The sequence below is a fragment of the Manduca sexta genome, chromosome 17, assembly GCF_014839805.1.
Source record: "Manduca sexta isolate Smith_Timp_Sample1 chromosome 17, JHU_Msex_v1.0, whole genome shotgun sequence".
NCBI classification, from domain to species: Eukaryota; Metazoa; Arthropoda; class Insecta; order Lepidoptera; family Sphingidae; genus Manduca; species Manduca sexta.
In genome coordinates this window covers 6211312-6232463 of record NC_051131.1, presented here as the reverse complement: position 1 = coordinate 6232463, position 21152 = coordinate 6211312, and the positions used below count along the sequence as shown (strand labels likewise).

At 35.4% G+C, this 21152-nt stretch overlaps 3 protein-coding genes across 6 annotated transcripts in view; 1 reads left to right on the top strand and 2 right to left on the bottom strand.

Moving 5' to 3' along the window:
• Nucleotides 1-269: 269 nt before the first annotated feature.
• Nucleotides 270-6253, bottom strand: LOC115453750 (7SK snRNA methylphosphate capping enzyme bin3). Its single transcript, XM_030182476.2, has 5 exons — nucleotides 4779-6253; nucleotides 3064-3254; nucleotides 1923-2275; nucleotides 1552-1776; nucleotides 270-1300 (listed from the first exon to the last, which is right to left on the bottom strand). Exons 1-5 carry the CDS (start codon nucleotides 5813-5815, stop codon nucleotides 737-739), a joined length of 2370 nt encoding a protein of 789 aa, XP_030038336.2. The 5' UTR covers nucleotides 5816-6253; the 3' UTR covers nucleotides 270-736.
• A 1909-nt stretch (nucleotides 6254-8162) lies between these two features.
• LOC115453758 (protein claret segregational) lies at nucleotides 8163-10639 on the top strand. Its single transcript, XM_030182486.2, has 2 exons — nucleotides 8163-8541; nucleotides 8652-10639. The coding sequence occupies exon 2, from the start codon at nucleotides 8652-8654 to the stop codon at nucleotides 10536-10538; it is 1887 nt and encodes a 628-aa protein (XP_030038346.1). The 5' UTR covers nucleotides 8163-8541; the 3' UTR covers nucleotides 10539-10639.
• Nucleotides 10640-11112: 473 nt separating this feature from the next.
• LOC115453779 (inositol-trisphosphate 3-kinase homolog) overlaps nucleotides 11113-21152 on the bottom strand; it is an 89045-nt gene continuing 79005 nt past the window's right edge. For 3 of the 4 annotated variants that reach the window (XM_030182504.2, XM_030182526.2, XM_030182510.2), the window contains 2 exons: nucleotides 12569-12730; nucleotides 11113-12274 (listed from right to left, as the gene is read on the bottom strand). In XM_030182504.2, coding sequence (XP_030038364.2) covers nucleotides 11342-12274; nucleotides 12569-12730 — 1095 coding nt within the window. In that variant the 3' untranslated portion in view covers nucleotides 11113-11341. Of the gene's footprint in view, nucleotides 12275-12568; nucleotides 12731-12842; nucleotides 13087-21152 lie in introns of those variants that run through there. The other variant, XM_030182518.2, reaches the window with a different exon arrangement.

Below are 21152 nucleotides of genomic sequence, written 5' to 3'. Positions count from 1 at the left end.
ACGGAAAGTGGATGCATCAATTGCGCCTCTACCTACCCTTTCAGGGATAAAAGGCGTGAGTGTTTGGGTGCCTATATAATTTTCATAGTTATATATCTACTTATTTTTAACATAAACTGAGGCACAAACAAAAAGAGCGTTTTATCGCTTTGGGTTAACGCTTTTATCAGTAAGCACCTAAATAAACACAAGGGAATGCGTTGTCACTTAACTATTATCATTAAGTACACACGAGGACACTTAAAGGAAATGATAAATAAAACACAATATTACAATAATGCGGGAGTATAATATTATAAAATACTTTCAGCCTATCGAAACATAATCCTATGGACACTAATTCGATATTTACAGAAAAAAGGCGGGAGGGCATTACACCTAAACCTAGGAATGAGACAACGTGCCGCACCTGCGTGTCCCGCGAGATCACATCCATACAGCCAGCGCTCTCGCGACTATACTGTGCTATATGTATTATGCGACGTCGGTGTTTCGGCCGAAATCATACTCTATCGATACTTAAGAATAACAAAACAAAACGTGCGGCGGCTCCACCGCCCTCATAACATTATTTCATTCACAATATTTGGAATCCACGCGTCGCGGTCACAAACCCGCTCCGCTCACAAACCTAGTGTGGAAATCAAAAAGTACACAAACGGACCGTTCATAACGAAATCGGGAGCACGCTGATTACTGGTTCGGCGAAGGTCCAAGACAAGGAGACGACGGGCGCTCACTCGTCGTGCAGGCGCGGCTCGGGGAAGCCGCGCGCCGTCAGCGGCTCGGGCGCGGGCGGCGCGGGGGACGCGTGCGGCGCGGGGGACGCGGCGGGCGACGCGGCCGGCGACGCGCTGCCCAGCGGCGACGGCAGCGTCGCGTACACCGTGGGCCGCGGCGGCTGGTACGACGGCGCGTACGAGTCGCTGCGCGGGTTGTAGAAGGGCGAGTCGTCGGCGCAGCAGTCGAGGTTGGGCGAGTAGGGCGTGGCGGCGCCGCAGGAGGGCGCGTCGTCGCTAGGGCGGTAGGCGGGCGCGGCGGGCGCGTACACGGTGCGGCGCGGCGGCTCGGCTTCGGGCCGGTGGTGCGAGGACGGCGCGTACGCGTCGGACCAGCGCGCCTTGCTCGGCGTGAAGTCGCCCTTCACGTACAGCTGGATGGGCCGCCGGAACCCCTTGCTGGCGTGCTGCGGCACCCCCAGTATGCAGCACTTGCTAAATCCGACCTCCGGCGACAGCAAGTACTCGCGGAATTTGTTCGGGAACAACTCGATTGAATTGAAGTTCTCATAAATTGTCGGCTGAAAATAAAAGGAAATTATTTATTTTAATATTTCAAGGAGATTTATATTAATAAAATTTGAAGTACTTTGAAATCCTATATCAAATTACTAAATTAACGACATTTATTTGTTTACATTGCTGTAACAATTACAATGGCACTTTTAACAACTGCACAAATTGTATACTTAAATAAATTATGCGTCATTAAATTTAAAATGTGAAAACAGTACCGAATAAATCTGGGATGTATTATGTACCCAATATTTACCGTTAAACGCTTCTTCTTCTTATAGCTGGCCCAGTTCTGCGCTTCAAGCACGAGTTTCCCGCCGGGACGCAGGTCGGCGAACATACGACGGAAGGCACGTTTGAGGCCGGCGTCGCCCCAGTTCAGATGCAACCATTTCGTGGTCGACAGGCACAGAATCAGATCAAACTGAGGACTGTCGGCACCGGACCCCACCGCCACATCCTCACGAGGCACATAGTTTCCCTGTGAAAAAAAAAACAAACTTTAAATATAATGCCAATTTAACTGCATTGTGTGACGTACATAGATGGATTTAAAGATAAAGAATATATTTGTCTTAATAAAGATAGCTTAATATATCAAAGATCTGATAAGGCAAACTGACTTACATGTTTAAACGTAACGTTGTACGGGAACGCGGGAGGCAAATTATCCACTGTGGACTCTCCTAGCGATCCATACAACATGGACATCGACATGGGAAAAAAACATTGCACTTGCTCAGGCCGGTGGATCGACTTCCTATTTTTCCTTGGCCTCCTTAATTTTCTTCCAGATAGAGCCTTTTTTGAATCGTCACCTTTGTCGGCTTTCTGATCGATGGAACAGTCATCACACTTCTCCTCTTTACATTTATCGCAGTCGAGTTTTTTATCATCATCTTCTAGTTTTTTATCATCCTCTGTCTTTGGCGGATCTGTTGGCACTGGTATGAATGACCGCAAATTTTTTCTCGCCCGGCCTGCAACACAAACACATACTAATCAGAAAAAACAGTCTTATAATAGTTTAGTAATCAATAATTGAGTCTGAATGGTGTGTATTATACGAGACATTGATAACATAAGAAAACGGGCGGAGTGGCATTCTAAACAAAGTACTTGTCGAGGCTTCTTAAAATTTATTGAAACCTTTAAATATTATTGACAACAATGTAAATTTAATAAATATATTATTTTTGAAATAAAAACATTATAAAGGATATCAATATTAAAATACGCGCTATATTTATAATCTTATTTCAAAGGTTTCTTGTAATTTTAAAATGTTATACATACAAGAGTGTATACTCAGTGTTTCTAAAATATGACAAAAAAAAACACGACACGACTCCCTGACGTTTTATTGGGGTTGGTTGAGAGACTAACATGTGACGGACGCATTGGCCTCTCAATCAATCACAAACATCAAAATTAAACGACATCAACTTGCGAGTCGCGTTTTTTGGTACATTCTTAAGGGGTGGATCTTTAAAAACATTCAAAATATACATCTACAAAAAACATAACACTATTAAACAAATCAATAGAAAATTTAAAGACGTTCATTGCAGATTAAACTCCCGCTGACAAGCACCCCACGTGAGTCTATTTTTATAACTAGCTGAATGCATTTCATAAGATTGAGCAAGTTACGAGAACTTATCAAGTAACGTTATAGTTATTTCCTACACGTTATGCGAACGTACGTAAATGCTGTTACTATGTGCCGATACGGCTGATTGTGCTTATTAATAACTTTTAAACATACCAATAAGTACAGGGTCGATATCAATTCCGACGACGGAGCGCGCACCGAGGGTCCGTGCGACCGCGATGGATATGTGACCCACATTGCATCCGATATCCAACACGTCTTTGTTTTGGAACAGATGTCGATGCATCTCGAACACTTGCAGGCGGATGTCCATCATTGCGTTCAAGTTCCGATAGCCATAGTACCTGAAATCATATTGCACACAATTACGAAACGTACCGAGGACCTTGGTGCGTCATTACCAATTAGCAAAACAATCATGGCTTTAGCCGAGTGTTTAAAAGATTTTGATTCTCAACATGTTATTTTCCAGTTAAAAAATACTAATAGAAGTAATCATGCAAATTTCCATGAGTTATAAGGGAATAAATTGCTTGAATATGTCGTTCTTAATTTTTTTATCTCGAGCTTTTCGATTAATTCCTTGGCGACCCATAATTAGTTCATCGATTGCGCCGTTAAAACATAACAGCCTGCTGCCAGACAGAATATTAACACAACATAATTCCTCAATTACGGAGCAGCGGGCGGTTGTATTAGAAATATTAAATAGCAATAACAGACTATCGGAAGTTGTACCTAACTACGAGGAAGGAATCACGGACAATTGGACCTACTTAATTTTTTGCGAAGTTTATAGCTCAGCGAAATTTAAACGATAGTTAGTCGTGTTAGATTTCTTTCATTTAATTCTTTTAAAATCCAAACACTATTAAGTAAATTAAATAATTACGAGTTGTCAGAAGCTAAATGTATTTTTTTAACTAGCAGATTCATAAATTCAATTCAAACAGTAGCAAAAAATAAGGTCCCTGATTTTAACAATTATTTTGTTTGCTTTCATTAACAGGGTGATTACGTGATACGAGTTTCGTAGAAATCTTTGCAGGATTGCTGCTGCTGCTGCTTTCAACAGGATTTTTGAAAAAAAATCAAGGTGTAATTCCTACAAGCATAAAAATACTAAACAAGAATCTTTTGAGAGGTTTCTCAAAGCTTAAAATGTTATAAGATATTAAATATATAATTTAAAAGAATTAAATTAATTCAGGTATGAATTTTTAAATCAATAAAAGTGTTGTATAAGAAATTAAACATACTATGGAAACTCCAGCAATTGGAATAGAAATTTAATGTTCTTCAAGAGTATAAAGATGCACTGGAAGAATGTTCAAAATAAACAAAAAAAAAATCATTGATTACCAATATCTAAATTTATCTATCTTCTTCTCTTCTAAATATTTTATCAACTTAGAAGATAAGTGTAAAGCAATAAAGTCATTGTTATTAACTTGCAATAGATTAGAATACAACTTATGTTGTATTAGATGTTGTGTAGATATTATCATCTAGGCTATAAAAAGAACACCTCTGTGTTTATCAATTTAAAAAAGCATTTTAATATAACATTGATAAATAACACTAGCTTGTTCTATACAACAAATCACAGAGAAACGCAGTACACATTTACATCTATTCTATTATTATTTATAAAAATAGTATAGAAATAATGACATCTTAATTAATTCAACATTCAAATCAAAATCTCAACAAATTGTGACGACTCTTACATTAACATACAAACAAATAAATCAAGTAATGACTATTTTTTAAGCCATTTGAGTTCCTTATACTTTATACAGTAGAATCAGGTAAACATGATATGATGGTCTCAACTAAAAGATATTATATTAATGCCAAGAACTTACCTGTCATAATTACCATACTGATAGCGGGAATTTTTTGGATGGAAGGTTGGAAGTTTTTGTTCTCCTTCAGTCATATTTTTAAGTTTAGTACGGTGAGGTGATGCTGGCCGCTCCGGTGGTGCAGCACGTTGCTGTGGCCTTGCTCTCATCCAAGCCCCTGGTTGTGGTACCACTGGACTAACTATTTTATCCAAAGAGTCCATCCTACGTAACTTTTTAGCGTCTTTCCCTTTCTGTGAGGCGTTATCACTGTCACTACATGACCTTTTCCTTGCTTTCAATGCTGATGTCGATGGTTCTGGTGGCTGCGGCTCCTGGATTCCCTCGGGTTTTTCATCAGCGACTTCAACTGTTGGAGAAGTGTTATCAGTTGTGCGCCGTCGTAATCTTGCTTTCTTGCGAGGTTTACGTTGCTGCATCTCTAGCCGTTTCTCATACTCATCGTTATCCAGAGGCTCCATTAGATTTAATGGATCTCGTATGTTAGGCGGAATTATAACATCTATTTTCGCCTTGTGTCTAGGCGGCGTTGGCAGTGGAGATGATTCAGGCGTTACCGCATTCATTGCCCTGTTGATATCTTCATCTTGCAAACTATTCAAATTCAGAGGATCAGATATGTTACCGCCAAGAAGAAACTTTGTTGGAGGAATGAAGGCTTCTTTACGAGGTCTTTTGTGAGGAAGAAAAAACTTTGATATTGATGGGAAACTTTGAGTCCTTTTCCTGCCTTGTTTGAATTTTGTACCTCCTGTGTAATGTACTCTTCGCACTACGTTTCGGTCTACATTATCTTTACTCGCCGGGTGACCTTTTTTCCCATGACGGAACTTCTTCTTTGATTTTTTTGAGGCACTTGCTCCCGCGGCGTCTTCTTTCGATGTATTAGCATCGCATAATGAAAATCCGCCCGACTCGTTGAGATTCGCTGACGATTCAGTTGAATCAAGAATCTCATTTTCTGAAATGTCCCCAGTTCCTTCGGTTTCAACTTCAGCGTTTTCAGACGCGACCACGTTTTCTTCAGGACTACCCATAACTTATATTAGATACAACAATAACTACATGATAAGAGAAAACTATTTGAAAAATCAAATTTACCGCCACTACGGTACTCGCAATTTGTACATGGATATCCGTCAATGGTGATAAACAGGTTAACAATGCAGTTTGTTTTTATTATTCTTATGTATTCCAATTCGCCTATATGTATAGTGAATAAGCGATTAAATGGGTTCCTAAAAAAATTTCACTCCACAATTAAACACAACACTTATTATGACCTTTTACTTTAAAAATATTCTCAGTATACCATTCCGTACCGAAATATGGGAAATGGCAATTTAATGTGATTTATTTTGGTTTTCGTTTTCTCACAAAGTCTTTAAAACACGGCCACTCTCCTCAATGATTGGAGTATAATACAACCGCATTCAAAAGTAACCAATCACCGTAAAGACTTGCTCTATTTACTCGAATGACGAATGCAAGACGAATCTGACTTCTGAACATGCTCGTCCTACAAAGAAAACACGTTTATGTTGAGTTGCCAGTAACAAATATGTTTTAGTATAGTGGTAACGAATGTCATCCCTAAAAAATATTACAATAAGAATTTTAAGCCGATGCTACACATATAACAAGTTTTATCGAATCAACTTGAGCCTGTATAACTGCCCTACGCTTAAAATTGTATACTTATCTCCATGTTTAAATACTATCGAATGCTTATCGCTTTCCGATATTAGGGTCATATTTAAAATGACAATTCTAAAAAAACTAAACATAACATTCATTTAAAAACAACCCCAAGATTATTAGTTCTTCTGTACTCAGTTATCTAATTACTTCAAACTCGAAAAATATCGCAAAATATATTTGAATAATGCAATTACTTATTATTTGTAATACTTAGATTAATGTATGATAATATTTTTCCTTACATGCACGTTATATCATTTTAATGTTATTATTTTATTTATGTTTTCAATCAAATTTACTTTATTTTATTTCAGCCACAAATGTCCATCCAGTCCCTAAACCCAAAAATAAATGGATGTCTGGCGCAAGCAAGGGGATTACGTCGGCGCTAAATCAAAGGTTCGACCCAAACGAAAATAATAAAATAAATTAACTATGTAAACGAATTAAAATTAATTAAACGAATTGAATAATCATGTAGGAATTGTAAAATAAATTTTGTTTTCAATATCAAACTCGTAATAAAGATTTCCTGTTCATGGTAGTTCCCAGAATCAATTTTTTATTCAGGCCATGGAAATATTAATTCTTTTGCCAATAGATGGCAATCTATGTATAGGTTCATAGTCTTATTTTACTTCATGTTATGTTTGTATTTTAGGAGTAAATACAGAAAATGCTAAACGGATTTGGATGAATGAATAAGCACACATATAGAACATGTCCTGTATAAATATTTAGGCTCTTTACATACTGTTAATTTGCAACCATGGGAAGTATATAACTTTTTATATAGATAGCGTTGGTGTCGTACGGAGCTCCCAATGGATTTATTATATAGGTATAGTAGTAGTTTATATGTATGAGGGTATTTCTAGAAGAAATAATCTATTTATTATGTAATTAATATGATTTTAATTCTTTGAGTTATATTTTGTATATTTATTACTTAATGAAATCATGCAATAAACCACATTTTGATTTCTAAACTTTGTCGAATGAACCACATTACATGTTACATTTATATTTATTGTTAGTGGTATTGACAATAAATAAAATTATGAGCCGTCATAACAACAAAAGTACAACAGACACATAATAATATAAGCTTGTAAATCACGGAATGATTTAGTAAATTTCGCATGACCGTAATTTTGTTAACAAAATTGCTTTTGATGTTAGTTTTATTTTGTAATTATTATGTATTGTAAATATTATTTTAAATCCGTCGTTACATATGTAGTGCGCTTCAGAGGCATTAAAATCCCACCTCATTTAGGTAAAGAGTTCATTATGTTATACCTATCAAACTAGTCCCATCTAACTTTTAGACTAAACAACAAAATTTAAATATGACTGACATCTGTTAACTGCGGAGTGAAATCCCCCTGGTCTTAACATTACGAGTTCTAATAATATAAAAAAATCAATATCAAAAATCTCAATATTTAATCATAAAACAATATTATTGTGTACAACAGTCTTTATTTTCACTTTTTTATGGAAAAGTTTATTTTTACAATTTAAGTTGATATACCAATAGTAAATCAATTTAGATTAAAATTATTGTACTCTGTCATTTATATTTAAGACCTAAATATATTATGTAAGAACGTGTATAAAATCATAGACGTGTTGGTCTTCAGTCTTTGACGTTACTAAGTAGTACATCACTAATGATTTTTTATTCTGGCAATATTTGAAGCATCATTTTTGAATTTTGAATTCTATGTTTCCGTTTGTTTGCTAACTTCTCAAACAAATTACTGCTGGAACTTTTGTGTTGCTTGAATTATATTTGTTATCTTATTGAGCAAGAAAAGTTGTGTAAAATCTATTTTCCCAAAAAATAAATGTTATTTGCAAAAGTTAATATACAAATCAGACGTTTACATGCAAACTGAAACTAAGGGACTACTCGGAAGTCTGGAAACTGAAAACATGTTTTCTGTTACAAAGTAGACTGTGTGGAGCGTTTTGTGACTAGGGACGAATAATAATATTGTGCATATAACGTATTCCAGAACTTATTCTCCTAAAGAACCTAAAGAAAACTGAAAAGGTAGCTATTAATTTTAATATTTTATCTCTAATTATTTTTGTAATTTATGTATGAAAAACGACTCAAACTTTATCTCTATGTATTGACCAAAATGTATCTTGGTGTTTCAGATGTCTAGGATACCTAAATTGCCCACAACACTTTCAAAAGAAAACAGACCGGGACTTTTGAATCGACCATTGGGAAGAACATTAGCAAATGGTCTCAGTGATGCTGACAAAAAGAATTTACTCATTAATCATACAAGACCTATGCGTGGGGGATCAACCACTGCAACAACAGGGGTTGCAGCCCCTCGACTAAAGAGAGCAGCAACAGCTCCATCATCTTCTATAGCACCAAAAGTCACCAAAGTTGAAAAAAAGGCTCCGGCTCCAAAAATTCCTCCCTATGATTACAAAGCAAGGTTTAATGATTTACTTGAAAAACACAAGGCTATGAAGAGCGACTTTACTGATTTAAAAGAGAAACATGTTGAGGTGTCCGATGATTACGAGAAGATTAAAGAGACTGTGCAAAGCTGCACTAGTGAAAGGGATATCCTCAAAGATAAGCTACTCAACTCTCTTAATGATTTAAGAACTAAAGTTACAGAATATGAAAAAATAAAAGTTGACTTTGAAATCCAAAAACTTGAAAATGAAGATTTACAGCGAAAAACGAAATTATTAGATGATGTGACTACCAGTCTCAGACAGAAATCTACAGAATTGGATATAATACAAGCAGAATTTGACGCATTGACTAGACGCCATAACAGTCTTAAAGAAGAGACGGAAGCATTAAGAGTTCTTACCGAACAACTTAAAAAGATATCAATTGAATATGACAAACTAAAACTGGATTATAAAGAGGCACAAGAATCTATCACAAAGTATAAAAGTGATTCGGAAGCATTACAAAATATTTTAGCATCAATGTACAAAGAACAAAGAGACTTGAGAAATACAATTCAAGATTTGAAAGGAAACATTCGTGTGTATTGTCGGATTCGGCCACCTCTTGAATCAGAATTAACAAAGCCACTGTTCAACTTGAACGTTCTTGATGCATGTTCAATAGAGGTTGAAAAAATTGAATTGCTCAATTCTGCTAGAAAGTGCAAACCACAATCATTTACTTTTGATGGTATATTTACTCCACATGCATCTCAAGAAGATGTGTTCACAGAGGTGTCGGCCATGGTGCAATCAGCTTTGGATGGATACAATGTGTGTATCTTTGCATACGGCCAGACTGGATCGGGTAAAACCTACACCATGGAAGGTGGATGTGGAACAGAACAATATGGCATCATCCCTCGTGCCTTCAATATGATTTTTACATGTATGGAAGACTTAAAGAGGATGGGTTGGGAACTCACAATCAAAGCGTCATTCTTAGAAATTTACAATGAAGTGATTTATGACTTACTAAATTCAAGCAAGGACCAAGAGAGTCATGAAATCAAAATGGTTAACTCTAAAGGTATTGATGTGTATGTATCTAATCTAAAGGAAGAGGAGGTCAAGAGCTCGCATGACTTCATCAGGCTGATGATATTTGCCCAACGTAATAGACAAACTGCTGCCACATTAAACAATGAGCGTAGTTCACGTTCACATTCAGTGGCACAAATTAAAATATCTGCCATCAATGAGAAGCGCAAAGAAAGGTATACTAGTAACTTGAATTTAGTTGATCTGGCTGGCTCAGAGAGTGGTAAAACTACCCAAAGAATGGATGAGACCAAACATATTAACAGGTCTTTATCAGAATTGTCCAAGGTTATATTATCCTTGCAAACTAACCAGTCACATATCCCTTACAGAAACTCTAAGCTGACTCACTTACTGATGCCTAGTCTTGGTGGCAACTCTAAAACCCTCATGTTGGTCAATATCAACCAATTTGATGAATGTTTCAGTGAGACTCTGAACTCTTTACGGTTTGCCACTAAAGTAAACAACTGTAGAGTAGTAAAGGCAAAGAAAAATTTATCCATGGTTGAGACATAATTTATTCTAAAATCATTTTATGACATGAAATAATCTGATTTAAATATGACATATATTTTGAGTTTTTATAAACTTACCTGCACTATTTACTAATTTACTTCCATTTAATGCCATTTTTGAATATCTGTTTAAAACCTTACTATTATGAGTAAACCTTACATTTAGTTTACTGTAGTCTTTAATAATATAACAATTGTAACATACAAATATTTGACATTCTTATAGACATGTTAGTTTGTTTAGTTTTCGATACTTTTATGTTGAACTTTATGTTGTGTGTAATCAACTATAATTAATTGCACTTAAATGTTATTAATTAATATACTTTAATAGTGATATATTTTGTTTCATTTTGGTTTTACAATTATTTCACTCAACAATTATATAATGAAAATTAATATTTTTGATTCCAAAGAGATCACAATAGCTTTTCATAGTAAAAAAAAATATATTACATTTCGTTTTTTTTTGGATGATCCTTAAAAACAATATTATACTAATATAGAACTCTGATGCTTTATATTAAAAAATCTATGATACCAAATTTTGATGGTAATAAAATAAAACAAGTAGGTACAAGTTAAATTCCATTTTAATTATATTTTATTAACGACAATTATATAAAATTAAAGACTAGATCAAACATTAAGCGGTGAGTCGCGATTCTCTCACATGCACAAATACGTTATTGTGTACACCTCCATGCGTCGTCTCGGACGCAACAAGAGCGGCACTGGGCGCAAAGGCCGGTCAGACGGTGACAAAGACCGTGGGGCGAGTCCAGGGTCCTCTCGCCATTGTGTTCAACGTAAAACGTCAGGCTCCGTTGCAGCCTCTTCTCCCTGTGCTGGTAATTTTGCAGTCTCTATTGTATGAATTAATCTATCTAAGCCGTACAAGAAGCCCTCTTCGTGGTTCCCTTGCTGCCAAGGTGCACGATGATTCACATATGCACCCCCGGGAATTCGACGAGTTTTGGCGAAATCTATCAACCAGGCCCCGACGCGCTCGTCGTCGTAGATAATGAATATACTGCTGCCTACGATTTCATGCGTCTTAAAGAAATCAGATCGTTCAAACTGGTCCCTGATCTCACGAAGACGAGCAGCGATCGCGCGCCTGGCGCGTTCATCTTTGCCCAAGAACCGTGCTACCGTAGCGGCAAGCTGATGGGGTTCCCGCACGTTTTGCAAGTCGGTAAGTGGCGGCTGGCCCGGCAGCTTGACGGCCTCGATGCGAAAACCTTGTTCGGCTGACGATGAACGCTCTTCACGGAACTGCATGTACCGCAATTTAGTAACGGCACGTGCTAAATGCTCTGTCTCCGTGGGCGCGTTTGGGTCAAGACGAACCATCTTCTCGTAGAGATCACCGCGTGCATGAGCATTACTGACTTCGTCTTCCAGAAACGTACGAGTTCCCATTTTAATATCCATCACATGGGGATCCCGGAAACCGTGAAGAAGATCTTGCAACTCGATGAAACGTTCGCCACCGTATTCTAATTCTCGGTAATAACGAGGAATGACACCCCGCATGTGAGGACAGGCTGCAAGCGCTTCATATGTATCTCGTTCAGGATTATGTGAAGGGTGGTCTCCCGCCGCGCGACGTTTCCACACGGTGCCGGGCCCAGCGGGAGCCAATGAACCTGGGTGTCCCGCTAGCTGGAACCATTCTGATGAGCGCGATTTAAGCAAAGCATCTGATGCAGGTGCTGATAACTCCAATGCATTCTATAACAAAAGAAAAAAAATTTTAACCACAAATTACTTAACTATGAATATACTTATGGAGTTCCCTTAATAAAGAGTTCGCGACAAATACACTTACTAATAAAATAATAATATAGACTAGCTCCTTACATTATTAAGTAAATTTGGTAAAATATTGTTACGTCTATTGACTCAAACACGCTCATAGGAGCAAACATTCACGATCTAATTGAACATTATATACTTTAACAGTGTGGACTGTGGATGACTTAAGAACTGGTAAATAAAATGTGTCATATAATTATCGGTACTTACAATAGCTAGGAACTTTAACAACTCTGAGGGCTGTGCTGAAGGTGTGGATGTCGCGGTATTAGGGGTCGAATCCACAGGTGCTGGGGTGCGGCGCCACCGTTTAAACAGAGCACCTTCATCCTTGGAACGCCAACGTTCTTCCTCTTTGCTAGGCACAGCGACCTGAGAACAACGAAAAATATCCGTTTAAACACCACGTCAAACACGAATAGTCACTAAAATTAGTTTTCACTTTCACATTATTTTAAAATCACTGCACATCGAGATGACGTACCGCTAATATTTTATTTGCGGCGTAAAGAAGCCCTCCGGGTCCGAGACGGCTAAACACCGATTGGCGAGAAACACTATTCATCTTGCTGGTGACGGTCATTGCGTACGAGTGTTGGGTGCGTGTATATATACAAGACACGGACACTAGTGAGCGATAGCGACTGAGTAGGTACAATGCGGACAACAAGCAAACGCGCGTGAGCTAACGACTGCTGCTTGCCTGCGAATGATATCAGTGGGAGGGACGCCTACGGTTTTATAGAGACCTCGGGTTTACCGTGACGTGCGCACCCCCGCAACCCGCGCGCCGCACTCACCGCTGAGTTTTCCTAGCGCCTTCGTTTTCCATAATAAGTAAACTGCATTTATTGATTGGACACATGAAGAGGCACTTGCGTTGGGTTCAGTTTTGAAGGTAAATGAACTACCAATAAAAATACCAAATATTTTTCTATGGACGCCGGATACGGAGAATAGTATAATATCTCTACATTCCATCTAAATGACGTACTTATATATTATTCTTAAAACAAGTAAGAAAGAATAACCTACTCTATATCTCGGTTATAAGCAAATTTCAAATATTTTTTCAACAAGACTATTTGTTCATCAATTTAAATAGTGATTTGTAAATTTTCAATTCAATGTGTTATTCATGTTAAAGTAGGTATCTATCATTGTGAGCAATAATGGGAAATATTTTTGACGTAAGTTTATGTGGTCAATTTAAATTACTCATATAATACTAATTTAAATTACTACATATTGTATGGCTGTTGGAAAATGATGTTTGAAAAACAATCCAGGACTATGACGTAAGGCGTCCTCGGCGCATGACGTAGAGGGAAGAAAGACGAAGTACACCCGACTGAATAGCAAACAAACGTGACGTTCGGTTCCAGCTGGGTGCTTGGCGTTTTGTGTTCACTATTCTCTAGCCAACTGTCTCCTAATTTACTGACGAATATTGTAGCGTAACCACGCAGATTATAACATTAGTAGCAATTAGTGTGTAATGTTTTTTTTTTTACTTATAATAAGATACAAATCGCTTTTTAATTTACACACTCGCTAGTATAGGTACCTTGTAATAACGTTTTCATCTTATAGAGTCTACTATAAACTATTTTTCTTCCCGCTCCGCCCGCATTTAAATCTGTTCACGGGATTAAAATAAATATAGCAACTAGGAATAATGTAACACGCTATTAGTTGAAGATTTTTTTGAATCGAAGCAGTAGGCAGACCAAAGATTAACATGTTCATACATAAATCAAATACTTAAATCATAAAATATCTAAGTATAAAATTTTTACGATAAGTTAAAGAAAAAAAAACAAATTCATTTGAACTAGTAATTAAAATCTATTTAGGCACCGGTTTTACAACTACTGGGTAAGTATTTGCTTATTTGTATTAATTATAAAGATTAATATTTTATCATTTATGTTCGTAAGTAACTGACAGTAACTAATCGCATTCGAATTAAATTAGTATCATGGGGTCTTCTTACGACCCTGTTATAGAAGAAAAATAGGAGCGTAGACACTACTGGAAATACGTGGCATGCCTTACAAAATACCTAAACCTATGGAATCATTCTATTTTTATAGCGTTTTTGCAAAGTTTGATACTTTTTCATTGGCAGTACTTATTTCAGTAGTTATACATGTTAGGCATGTTGTATCAGCCGTAGACACAAAAACATACCATTCAACTATCGCCTGGTTCATAAATGATTCCATTAGATAATTATTTTCCTATCCTTCTATGGATGATAAAATTGTGTTTTGGTTTCTGACGGCGCGCCTCATATGATGAAAGCTGGTCAAGCTCTGAAAGTATTCTACCCAAAATTGCTTGGCATCACCTTTCTAGCCCACGGATTACGTCGAGATACGAATGAGATCATACACGAGTTAGGGATAGTCAATAAATTGATTTCATTTACAAAAAAAGTTTTTTTAAAGCACCATCGCCAGTACAAGAATATAAACAGCGACTGCCAAACTTAACATTACTCCTACAAACTAATAACAATTTATATTTAAATAAATGTAACTTAAATTAATATACGTATACCATATAATATAAGGTGAAAAGAAACGTAAATTCTTATAATAAATGTTTTTTTGATTGTGCATATTTCGCCCGTTTTTTGATGCATATTACGGCATTTTGATAGTGCATATAATCCGATGTGTAGTCATTATATACCTATGACGTTTTTAAAATTGTTTGTAGGTAATATATTAGATACTCGAATCTATTTCAGTAAAAAGAGATATAATGAAGATGTGAGTTATGGCATTTATGAATTAATTACATAACTTTTTAATTATAAGTCGTTACCAATACACGGGGCCAACTGATGGAAAATGATCGCAGCTCACTCACTATGAACATGCATTGTTCTACAGGTTGCTGCCCCATCTTCCGAGGCTTGACCTCTAACGAACTCAATGATCCCACGAAAGACAAAGCTGTCATTTTATATAGGATTTCTGAGAATCAGTAAGTAGCAGCCGCATTGGACCATTCATGTATAAATACTATTTACCCTCTTTTACATTCGTGCAGCGTGATGAAGCTTTTGTAAGTTTATGAAACAAAATATTTCACTACTTTAGACGTTTATATTGAAATAATATTTTATGGTCGTCTACGGGAATCTTTTATCATGGTGTCATATATACTATTCAGGGTTTTTTTCTATCCAACGAGTTAAAAAATATTGATCGATGAATAAAACATGGCGGACTCATATATCTCTCAGTAATGTAGCTACTTCGTGAGAGCATTTGGACCAATGTTAGAATTAGACATTGAACTACACGACTGAAGATCTATCAATTTTTATTTAATAAAAAAGATTTTATAAAAATGTTTAAGCGACAAACTTTTGACAGCCAGGATTATGCGTTTGTTTTTGGGGGGAAGAGAATACTTCTGTGATTATTTAATTATTTATACATATATAGCCATCCCTGCAACATGTCACCCTGGTAAATTTTGAAAGCTATTAGAAGACTGAAGGGAAATCTTGGACACGGACATGTGTAAACATAACCAAACCAAGATTTTTCTTGCGCTACCCGGGATTCGAATTCTGAAGTTCACGACAAACGGCCAAATACACCGCCGCGCCGTGCCGTTAAACTAATGACACTAAAAGATGTTAAAATTATATAACAAATTATACCTATGCAATGCGGAAATGAAAATATAATTCACAAAATATATAAAGTATGTACATCTGGGAATGTGAATGGAATTATGTACCTCCTCACTTTGTTTAAATATAGTATACATATAATATATAGTTATAATAGTAAATAAATATTTGCTAAAAATAGGTAGGTATCAGAGAATATAAAAAAAAACAATTTCTCTAATTTAGGTACCTAGGTACATTTATTTCACGTTATAAGTACTTGTAGAAATTGTGATAAAACAAATAATATTATTTCATAATATCATTATGTGGAGTTTAATTTTACTAGCAGTCGTCGAGTGGTCGAAATACGACCGTCAAATTTAATATATTTGTAATGTAGGTATGTTTATTTTTCTGTTCTATAAACTTTCATTATACCAAATCTTATTTCTCCGTGCGCGCTTAAAAATGAGCGCATAAGCTTTCTTTAGATACGTAAGTATTAATAATTTATTAATTCACGTATAATGAGAGAGATATTGCGCTTATAAAAATTTATAATAAGCGAGATAGTAAAATTTGTATTATCACATTCTAAACGGTCACATCTGACTAAAAGCAATATATATGGTACATACGTAGGTATATTATGTTCTCAAAAGAATTTTATGGATTGATTTTAAGAAAAGTGTAACATTTGACAAATGGTGTTTATTTTACCCTTGAATACCGTATAACATAGGTCAGGTCAGGGTCACAGCAACTGAGATATTACTAGGAGTTGCAGGGTATGCACTATGCAAAGCAATATGCACAGACGGCGCGTGGCTTTAATGCGCTCTGTTCAATGCTCGCCATGTCTCGAGGCCACTGCTTGCAGACTGCACTTATCAGCAGATTCTATGAGCAAATTTTCTGGAAATAACATTTAGTACTTACCTACCCAAAATGAATAATAAACTAAAAAAATAAACTGTTAAGTTACATAGTAGCACGTTTATATCTCTAAACAATATTTTATTCACAATTTCGCTAAACCACATCTATTACTCTACCGTCAGACGAGTTATTTTTTGGGATCGTTATGTTATTTTATTTTTATATGATGATGCCAACCCTCGACAGTGAAATGTTATCAAGTTAGGGGACAAGGAACAAAGGCGAGAACGGTTGCATTGACCGTCTATCGTTACTCTACCGTACTTTTCCAATGTTTACTATACTGCTAGTCGTGTGCGGCGACTAATATCCACGTCAAATATGCTTAACACCATCTAATAGATTACCTACACCCTGAGTTTACTTTTGTACAGACACGAATAATCTTCATCGTATTTTTTTATAATTTAAATTTAATTTCATACCCCTTATGATAACGTAATAGAAAAAAGTGTAATTTATTTGCTTACACGAAATCAAACACACAAATATCTAAATATTTTTAAATACTTTTCTATTTTTTAGCAAGACTGCGCTCACAATTATTGATTCTCAAAATAGTATACGAAATAGAGTATATTGTTTACATGACAATAATTATGTAAATAAAAAGGAAGATTTGTTACCAGTTACATACTGGAGGTGTTTTAATGAATTTTGCTATCTTTAAAAATGGTAGTGTTACGCTAGTCAGGTTTGTAAGGCGAGACTTAATTACGCGAGTCCAACCAGGACTATATCTACAAGTCTGAATAAGCACCCTGCCCCAATTCTTATTTCTTTCCTGTAAGACCAGTAGCACTTTCCAGATTCGTTTAGTATATCTTCATTAAGTTACACACTATTTGTCACACAACAGATCCACGTGACCGAAGTCATAACCTTATGTTACCAGTTCCAAAATACAATACTTTAAATATATTTATTTTTTTGCTAATATGCTTTAACTTACTAAACAATACATTTTAATATTAATGTACTAAAGAAATAGACTAAAATATGAATACTAATTGACAATCGCCGAGTGATATGAGGCACGACGTTGAAATTTAGTAATATTTTTAAACGTATATGTTTTGTGTAAATAATTTAAATATTGTCAACATTAACATAAAAAAATAATGCTGAATAGATAACTTCAGGCGCCATTTTCCTTCGACGGAAGCTAGGCTGATTAATAGATGTGTTGTTAATTCAGAAAAGTTTAATGACGCAGATAACGTTTGGATTCGCAAGAGGCGTGAGTTAGTACAGCTGGTGCTTGCCAGCTCATCTCGTGCGTATTTTGTTATAGTTGTTTATGTTTTAACCGCGCTAGGTGACATACTTGCATGAGACAAATAACATTGTTGTATAAAATCATAAACAAAAACAGACTTAAAAAAAAGAAGTTAAATTTTGCGACTAGGTAATTAGTTTCGCGATGTGTTGTTTTGTTATAGTTTCTTATGTTACATAAATAAACAATGACAATATGTTATTTATCGTAAACATTGCGTTGCAAAATTAGCACGTAAGAAATAATGTTTTATTTAAATACCCGGTTACCTGTATTGACTTTGTCCTGCCACTTTTCTGTCAACTCATTAGGTGCATGTTATATTTTTATCTGCATAATATGATGTTAATTTTATACTAGTGCTGTTTATTAACATGTCAAGAACTATTGGACATAAACAAATAGACAAATGTTTTACAATGAGCCGTTAGTTCACAGGAAACGGTCGTGCAAGAATGCCACCTTGCCCATTCACGATCACATTACTGGACGTCGTGGACACTGCCGTATTATGAAAGTATCTACATAAAAACAAAATTAAGTACCTATACATAGTTAATAAACTTAAAACGAAACTTGATAATCTTCATATGAAATGATAAAATTATAAGAGAATTATTTAATTTAATTTAATTCAAAATATGCATTTTTACTTAACATATTTGCCCCTGTTAAAATTTATCTATTTATTTACGTATTTTTATTAGATAATACATACAGTACATTTTTAAATACAAAGATATTCAGTATAAGAGGGCGTTAAAATCTATAATTTATATTAATAATTTCTATTAACATTAATATTCCCTTTAACTCTTGTCATTAGTAGGTACTAAGATGTATGAAGGCCTTGTAAAGTAACCTTGTGTTTGGCACCTGACCGGACGAATTTACTGTCACTGTACCCTCACACAAAAGCTTCACGGATTAGAAACCAATTTGTATCGGATTGTATGTATTATCGCATTATTCTCCTACCCTGTAGAGGACATGACTATTCTAAGTACATACCTTAGTACATAAATTCATATATCTTTAAAAAGAACTAAAATAAATTAGAATTGTACAATTAACTATGAGTTACGACAAGATTTATCCTTTTTAACCGAACCCAGACATCATTTATACAATTTGGTTATTCCAAATTCGGCAAGGTTATTACAAATTTTCCTCCCGTATACTTAATAAACATATCTAAACGCAATAATATTAGGACAAGTATATCTTATAAGTCTAATTTGATATCAAGAAATGTACATTCGTATCCGATTCAAATAGCCATTAAATTCAATGTACGAGTATGTACGAAACGTGCTTTTGAGTCTCGTACAATTCGGGGTCAAATGTTAATAATATCGGCAAGCGGAAATCTGTGCTCGCGAATACAAACTAACAAACCAAGTGTGGCCAAAGCGGAAGGTAAGGAACACACCATGGTTTGAGGATAAACGTTACGGTCACCAAACAGGGCCAAGGTGCCTATTAAACGATTTTACTAGGTGTCATGCTAATGAAATTGGTGTGAATGTCCTCTTCAGTCCTCAAAATTGATCACATACAAATATTATTATGATGAATGCTATATTATCATCTACGTATAAGTAAATACGAGATTTTCTAACAATAAATGCATAACGAACTTTATAAGTGGAAAGGAGTTAAGGAAGCCTTTTATTGTCTATAAACGGGTGCAAAAACGGCTTTTAAATCACAATGAATAATATTATATATTTGATAGTTGAACGCTACCTGCCTGTTGATCGACTCAGATAGGCACTTTTATTTTTCCGTGAAATAACTGAATCTTAATTTCATAAACCCAGAGCACAGATTTACTTTATATAAAGAAGGAAAATGTGTTCATACAATTATTTTATTGTGCTGCACACTGACGTAAATACTTACATAAACTCAAATTCAAATAAACCTACGAAGGTATGTATAATATATTTTTAATTTTTTTGCTACGCCCGTGAAAACAATTATCCATTAAATATTAGCATATGAACACTAACGTCAAATGAGTAAACTATGAGCTTAGCTCGCTTTAGGAAATATATATTAATATGAAACCAAATTACGCGAACTTTTTTAAATATTTGCTTCCAAAAATAATTTACGTGAGTCGGATATCAATAGAATAGACACGGTTGACTTGATGTATATTTTTGAGAAAAATAACCATAATATAAATTATCATAATAATGTAATATGAATCAATTCCATTAAGTTAACAATATAAGGGAACAACACAGAACGGAAGGAGGCATTACACGTGAATCATTTAAAGCTACCGTCCATCGATGAATCAAGTGTTTCCGAAAAACCTACGCAAGCCAATCGTTTACGTAAGGACGCGGTGTCATTTTATATCCGCGGTCGCCTCTCCGAGTTTTCACGGTATTTTTTTTACCTTTACTTCGCAATATATTATTGTACCTCGTTCTGCTATTTACTTATAGGTATCGTAGAAACAGGCGTAATATTGCATGCATAAGCAATTTAAATTACTCCCATGACAAATTTTTATAGTCATTTATTAATATTACAAATCATAATAAAATGTCATAAATAGGGAATTCCATGTATTGTGTGATATCAACATAATTATGTATGTACCCAGCTTACAAAATACAAATTTCGTATATTATCTAAGTAGTTCTACCATTGCTACCCAGGTACGTTCCATGAACATAATATATCATATTAAAGAAGTTCTATTTCTCACAGCAGGTAAGGATAGTGTATATCTCGCGTACGAACTTCGAGTAAATGTCGAACAAATACCGAATAAGATCGAGTTATTTGTATCTCGATATCAAAATATCTATCAATTCCTCTATGCTTTCCTGTGAGCAAGAGTCTTGACATACAGAAAGACAAGCGACAAAGTAAGTCTATAAAGATTCCTTTTGAAGTATGGAACCCTAAAAATC